This window comes from Priapulus caudatus, unplaced genomic scaffold (assembly GCF_000485595.1).
Source record: "Priapulus caudatus unplaced genomic scaffold, Priapulus_caudatus-5.0.1 Scaffold167, whole genome shotgun sequence".
In the NCBI taxonomy this organism is placed as follows: domain Eukaryota; kingdom Metazoa; phylum Priapulida; class Priapulimorpha; order Priapulimorphida; family Priapulidae; genus Priapulus; species Priapulus caudatus.
The window spans coordinates 385,846-393,700 of record NW_014577228.1 but is presented as its reverse complement, the minus strand read 5'-3'; the positions used below and the strand labels follow the sequence as shown (position 1 = coordinate 393,700).

The following is a 7,855-nucleotide window of genomic DNA, read 5'->3' as shown; positions in this document are numbered from 1 at the left end:
CTTTCAAACCAGCTACTGACCAATATATTATACACTTGCAATTTTTCTTCAGGGCATGATTTGCTATAAATCAGCCTAGCTTTAATCTTAACACAACAATTAAAGGATGCACTATAGCACGCGCCAACAACTATTACACACCGGTCATAGGACGGCATATTGCTTTAGCGAGCAACCCGAATACCAGCATCGCACAATCATTTAGGTCAGCCATCTTGATCGGACTGAGAATAATGGTCAGTTATCTGTGCAGCAGAACATCTGCAGCAGAGCCACCACCAGAAAACTATTATGATAACCATTCATGCTTTGTGAGCGATGTGATTGATCCTCTACGCTGAGACTACTCTAAGAATTAGCCACCAAGAGGCCGAGCCAATATGGCCAGTAACATTCCAGCCAAAAAGCTTAGCCAGTAAAGTCATGAAATGGTTCCATATCGCAGCACGCAAACCAGTCGCTTGTTGAGGTTGGCGATATTTGGCGAGGACACTCGTCCTGTGGTACCTTCCGTAAGCCTTGGTACTGCGACGCTGCTCTCATAGCTCCCAGCACAGCAGAGACGTCGCTCCCTCCGAAGCGTAGTGCTGCGAGAGAACAGCCGCGCGACGCGGTCAGTACATGCAGCGTCACTCTTCGCGCTAATTATATACATCAATATATTATTGTAGGACCTGTCGTAGACGCCGTATCACACCATGCTTACTATGCGCTCATAGTGTCTATGTCCCAGCGGTACTGCCGGAAACGTACCCGGTAACTATTTGACTATGGTTAGGGTTAGGTTAGCGGAAGTATGGCTAGGCGACTCCCTAGACTCTGCTTAGTGGAGTAGGCGACGGTACGGTCATTCGCCTCGAATGTGCAGTTAGCTGCGCAAAGCACTGGATGAACACGATATGACTTTGGGATGGATGGACACGATACGAAAGGATCTCAACAGTAGCAATCACTGTCGCACTTCTCATGGCAGCTGTACATAGCTGCGATCGGCACAAACAAGATGCACGCATATGTAGATATATCTCCCTTTGCTATATATCTTATATCTGCGTGACATTACAGATAAATGTATCTATTATTACAGGAGTGCATAAAAACAAAACCACAATGCACAATTCTTAAGATATTTACTTTGTCAGGTTTCTGGCAACGGTCTATGAGAAAAAGTGCACGTTAGGATGTTAAGATTAATTTGCTTAAACACTGACGGAACGGTGTAAACGGGTCTCTGCTTATTAACGTGTCATTGGATGTGTTTGTGTAATCGCTTGCATCACTCACCTGATGGTCTTGAGATCCTGCACGCTCAGATCCTGGATTGTGCATCCCTTCTGTTCAGCGAGGGCCACGGCACCTCCGGATAACCCGTGCGCCTCCCTGAAAGGAATCTACACAAACAGCACAGCCAATGAGTGGCCAGTAGTACGAGGGGGACGAACGTAAAAATACGTTAAATACTCGCTCGTCGTCAGTAACATGGTTATTTTGGAGATGAGGTTGTGATGTTCTATCTATATAACTTCTCTCCCTCATTTCTAAGTACAGAGTTGGTGGGACAAGATAGGTTGAACTCGAAAAGAATGAAATTTTTGTGCAATTCGCTCTTACTGCAATACTCACCCCTTTCCTGACTAGGTAGTATGCTAGGTCGGTAGCAAGCATGTCAGAACTAAGTGCAGCAGTGCACGCCTCAGGATGCACCTGCAAGTATGCGAAAGAATGACAAGATCATAGAAGAATATTATTCTCTCAGTGGTAGCAGGAAGTTAAAGATACATTCACGTGAATCAAGCTTCAGTAATGCGCAACAAGAACTATCACATATGCAGCTATAGGTATATACAATAATGAAATCCAACACAAGAGTCGGTGTTGTCTAAAGCTGGAAGTGAAGCAGATCCAATACTCGAAACCTACAAACTACCATGCATTACTCACGGTCAATGTTGACAGCGTTCCCGTGGCAACCTGCAGCACCCCGGTCATCGTGTCGTAGACATCAAACATGGCTTCCTTGTCCTCCTGAAGGTCTTTGTTATAGGTGCTGGGCAATCCCTTCAGTACCATCATGAATCCTGCACACTACTCACAGCAAACATTACACCATCAGATAAATAGCCCATGCAACGTGTCATGATCTGTAGAATGTTCCGACCAAGTTTGGAGAGGATCCATTGAGCGGTCGGAAAGTATAGCCGGAACAGGCGCACACACACACAACATACACACACAGACAGAAATCTCGCAACTTTATAGTAGAGATCTGACATTAACATTATCATTAACAGTTAATATTAATCATTTAAACATATCATTATCATGTAACATGTAATAATAATATATATTAATATAGAGTGCCGGTCTAGCCACCATGATTGGCAGGAGTGTAATATAGAGGTAGCGGTGGCAGGCGGCACCGGATGATTGCAGGAGCTGTAATAGCGTGCGGGCCACAACGGTGGCAGGAGTGTCACTAGAGGTGCGGTGCAGACCACCATGATGGCAGCCGAGCTGTAAATAGAGGTGCGGATGCCAGCGGCCACCATGATGGCAGGATGTGTATCAGAGGTGGCGGTGGCAGGCCCACCATGATGTGGCAGGAGTGTATAGGAGGTGGCAGGCCACCATGATGGCCAGGAGTGTATAGAGGTCGCGGTGCAGGCCCAACCCATGATGGCCAGGAGTGTATATGAGGTGCCGGTGGCAGGCCCACCATGAATCGGCAGTAGTGTATATCGGAGGTGCAGGCCACCATGATGGCAGGAGTGTATAGAGGTGCGGTGCAGGCCACCATGATGGCAGGAGTGTATAGCAGGTCGGATGGCAGGCCACCATGATGCCGTAGTGTCATAGAGGTGCAGTTTCACCATGATGGCAGGAGTGTGGCCCTTATACAGTCCCGAAACACTCGTCCAGCCTTGGCCACGGATCAGCTCGCAGACTGTCTTGCATTCTTGCTTCTGTGGCATCAGGCTGCTCCACCCGTGCTAACAGGCACACAACGACAACACACAACATTCCAAGCTACCACGTCACAAGAACCACGCGTCGTCCAAGCGCAAAACACTCGACGCACGTGTGCGAGCGGCGTAGCATGTAACCAGCAAGAGCTCATAGTGGTGCAGTAACGATAACTTAGAAGACAACTTAGAGGGAATAGTGGCGCCATCACTAGTCACGTGAAGGATTCTCAGGTAACTTCTTATGTGCGTCTGATACTAAACCCGGTATAACTACGGCACGGTAAAGTTCACAAGGTAACTTTACAAGGCTGTTGATATAGGAGGCACTATGGTCTGGGATGTTATGGCATTCAACAAAATGAAGCTTCAGCTTTACAGGCATTCAGACGCGAGATCGGTAATACCGGAACTAGCGAACCCCTGGTGAGTATATAACATATACAATGCATACAGTACATACATACGACAGCACTGTGCACATGGCACGAGCGTACGCACGCACACGTCACGCCACAGACGCACGCCACACGCACACACACAGATATGCACGCACGGCACTCCACGCCGAGCACACCACAATACACCAGGGACGAGGAGGAGAGAGTAGAGAAAGATAGATGAGACCCTGCCGAGACCCATCATGCCGGGAAGCATGGAGGCGGGGAGGCGAGAAGGAACGGATGAATTCGACCTGGCGCGGTGCTCATCACCCTGTCAGCATCAGACCAGCCTGCTCCAACGATAGGAGAACTCCGTTCGATACAAGTAGAGGATCCAGTCTCTGCAAGCTTGCTGAGGTGGGTCCCCGTCATCGTCCCGTCGCCCAGAACAAGCAACTCAGCGACCGAGTCTGTCCACCCGCTCGCATCTAGCGACTGTTACCACTGATCGTCGGCAAAGCCCTAGTCTGCAACAGCAGCGGCTAAGGGAATAGGAGAGAAGGGAGAGGCAGGAAGGGAGAGAGAGAGGGAGAGAAAGGGGCAGAGGCGAGAGAGTGAGAGAGAAGAGAGCGGGAGAGAGTAGAGAATAAGAGAAGAACAGGAGAAAGGCAGAGCGAGATCGAAAGAAAGGGGAGAGAAACAGAGAGACACGGGCCAGGACAAGTGAGCGAGGAGAGCAGAGGGAAGAGAGGGAGAGGGGGAAAGTAAGAAAGGGGGGGGACGAGAGAACACATACCAAACACGTAATCACGCGGTGGGGGAGAGAATTGGAAGAGAGGGAGAGGGAGGGAAGAAGAGAAAGAGGGGGAAGAAAGGGGCAGAGGAGAGATGAGAGAGAAGAGAAGAGAGAGAGAGAGAAGAGAGAGAGAGAGAGAGAGAGAAGTGAGGAGAGAGCAGAGAGAGAGAGAGAGAGAGGAAAGAGAAGAGAGCATAGAGAGAAGAGAACGAGAGAAAGAGGCAGGTCGGAGATAGTGAGAGAAAGGGGGAGAGAAAAGGGGGCGAGTGAGAGAGAGAGAGGGGCGTGAGGAACAGAGAGAAAGGGTCAGGGGTGAAGAGTGAGAGCAGGAGATAGGGAGGAGAGAGAGAATAGAGAGAAATGTCAGGGGCGATGAGAGTGAAAAGAAGAGAGAAAGAGAGAGAACGTATTAAAACATGAGTCAGGCATGCCTCGCGGTTCTTAGCCATAAACTAACAGCATTACCCCAACCGCTTAACCTGAACTCTCTACCTTAACCCTAACCGTAACTGTAAACCCTTACCTGCGCTTACCCTGACCACAACACTATACCCTAACCCAAATCTAAGCCATAATCCTATATCGCTACACCCTTCACTAACACCATACCGTGCAGCCCAGCATCTCACGGCCAGCAGCAAGTTGAAGGGTTGCCGGCGAGGGCGCCACTGCCCGAGCGGCACCAGTTGACGCGTGGTCGCCAGCAAGTCGTCAGCTCGCTGCAATGTCACGCGACACGACGCCCACGCATAGCTAGCAGCCCAGTACTCCAGCGGATCGGACTGCGCACGGCTGGCATGTCGTGTATCCCCGGCATGTAGGATGTCTATCCCCTGCACAGGCAACATACAACACACACATGAAGCAGACAGAATGACACGACAGGACCCCCGGACGGACAGATGAACAGACGAGACAAGATGACAAGACGGGTCAGACAGAAGGAGACAGACAGAAGGAGACAGACAGAGGGAGAATACAAACAAGAGAGAAAAGAGAGAGAGAGAGGGAGGGAGAGGGGGGAGGGGCGGGAGAAGAGAAGCAAGAGAGAGAAGGCAAAAAGAGAGAGGGAGAAGGAGAGAGAAGCGAAGCGAGAGAGAGAGGAGAAGAGAAAAAGAGAGAGAAAGAGGAAAGAGAGAGCACAGAGAGACAGAGAAAAGTGAGAAGAGCGAAGAAAGCAGAGCAGTGAGAGAGCGAAAGAGAGAGGAGAGAAATGTCTATAACCAGTCAGCTGTGAGGTATCTATATCTGCCCTGTAAGGTGACAGTGAGAGTCAGATACATAGTGTAAAGCAATGTCTAGCAGCAAGACACCAGACATGGGAGAATTGTGCTGCTTCTCTAACATAGAAAATAATCACCGAAACATACCTTAAACCCCATGAACCCCAAAAATTTTAGTAGATCTTGCGCGCACACTACGCACGCACGCGAACCACGCACGCACGCAACGCACGACACGCGACGCACGCACACAGCGCACAGCACACATGACACAAATCGTCAGCAGCATCCGAGACATAGAAAAAAACGAATGAAAAAATATAAAAAATACTGCGCACTAAATAAAAAACTACAACCACGAAAATAAAAGACTAAACAATCGAATAAAGAGAGAGAACAACAAACAAGAGAGCCGCGTGGTTGCAGGTGACGGACGTGTATACCTCCACTGTTCAGCCGCGCAGCACCAGGCACCTTTGATGAGGTCATACAGGTGACCTCGCACGTGCGCGTACGCCACACCGCGTCGCCAGATGCGCGTGTCCGTAGCGGCCTGGTCGTTACGGCTGCGCCGCCGTGTGAAGCTTGCCCGCCGGCGCACGGCAATCAGCTCCTACAGGCAGGGACGAAGACGGGAACCGATCGAATACCACGCTCGCTTGTTTCAACCCAGCAAAAATCGGCGGATAGAATCGAATTCCAGATGCCGCGTTGATTTTCGTAGAAGTCGATGGCAATTAAAGATAAATGTTCGTCTTTTGACACGCGTATACGATTGAAATTATCATTAGCGTAGCAAATATTAATGACAAACAGAACACTTCATACCAGAGATGACGTGACTCAGCTTCTCTCCCTAAAGCGAGGAACACAACCATGCAAATTTATTCTTCACGTCGCACAGCAATGTAAAATCGGGCAGCAAAATTCGCATGTGTGGTCGCTCAAGCAGCGAGCAGAGCCATTTCATCCGCACCGGAAAACTTGGCAGCGATCAACGTTGATTATTTCGCTGTGGACGGTGCGGAGAGCGGACGTGCAAATTTAGTTCTCCACGTCCACAGCGATCGAAAAATCGGGCCAGCGAAATTCGCCATGGTGGGTCCGCATCAACGCGCGGGCGAATTCGCTGGAATATTCATCTGCACCAAAAATTCGCCAGCGATCAAACATTTGATATTTTCGCTGGCGGACGCGTGCCGGATGGAACGAATCGAACGGACAGTGCGCATAGAAAATTCGCATGGTGTGTCCCAAGCTTAAACTCGCTCACCGTACATTCCGACCTCACCCTACATGCATCGTACCCTAGCAGATTTCAACTGCATGTGTGAACTGCTCTCTTAACCAGTGGACACTCACCTCTACGTTCTATCTGCCCTACAGTTTTATTCTAAGGTTCCTATATCCCTAATACCCTATACTTTTAGATTGTAACTTTCCCCTACCACCTTCTAAATTCCAATCTTTCCTACCCCTTCTATATTATATGTTCCCACTGATCTAGGTTTCCATCTCTCCTAACCCCTTCTAATATTCATATGTTCCCCTCACCTTGATCTAGGGTTCAATCTCTCCTAACCAACCCTTCTATATATATTTCCGCCACCTGATCATAAGTTCCATCTCTCCTACACGCTTTATATTAACTGTTGCCCCACCTGATCTTAGGTTCGATCTCTCCTACCCCCTTATATATATATGTTCCGCCACCTGTTCTAGGTATTAAGCATCTCTCTGCCCATATCTATATTATAACCTGTTCCCGCGGCGACACTGACTGGTTCTCCGGCGCTACCTATCATGCATGCGCGAAAACCATCCGCGCGTAATAATTATCATTTTCGCCCCTGCTGCATCTAGGTTCGATCTCTCGCTACCCACTTTCGTCATATTATAGCTTCGGGCTAGACGAGAAGTAAGACCAGCGTCTGAGGATCGATAGGTCTCAGTGCGATGCTATATAAGTATTATCTAGGTTTCGATGTCTCTATGAACTCGTCTCCCACGTGCGCGGCCGCGCAATGTCACCTCACCTTAATGGCGTCGTTCGTTAGCGTGTGATAATCTTCATCACCCAGGCTTTCAACAGGAAGCTCCCGGCTTCCACTCTGCTGGCCACTACAGGACGAAGCATACAACTGATGACCGCGAACAGGCCAGACAAACCCACGAATCAGTGAGAAATGGAGAACGAAACGAACGCGAAATTACTGCTGCGACGGTTGCAACGTTAAGCAACTTGTGTCGTCTGCTCACTCTACATAACACCACTACAGCCAGTGTTAACGTAGACACATCATATGTATACTATATATATATATATATACCACACATATGTATGAATTATATATTGAGTGACACTGATGACATCTTCTTCACCGAGATATTTGTCTACTTAGCTGGAGCACACAATAACGTAACTACGTGAGTTTAATATGTAAAAAGAAAGAAATCTTATGCAATACCAGCACCTCCCCGGATTTCCAG

At 48.8% G+C, this 7,855-nt stretch overlaps 1 protein-coding gene across 7 annotated transcripts in view; it reads right to left on the bottom strand.

Moving 5' to 3' along the window:
• Nucleotides 1-7,855, bottom strand: part of LOC106806551 (argininosuccinate lyase-like) — a 30,135-nt gene that overhangs the window by 480 nt on the left and 21,800 nt on the right. For all 7 annotated transcript variants that reach the window (XM_014808533.1, XM_014808529.1, XM_014808528.1 and 4 more), the window contains exons 10-12: nt 1,942-2,085; nt 1,624-1,704; nt 1,285-1,391 (exon numbers count right to left, since the gene is read on the bottom strand). In XM_014808533.1, the coding sequence (XP_014664019.1) occupies nt 1,285-1,391; nt 1,624-1,704; nt 1,942-2,085 (332 nt within the window). The remainder of the gene's footprint in view (nt 1-1,284; nt 1,392-1,623; nt 1,705-1,941; nt 2,086-7,855) is intronic.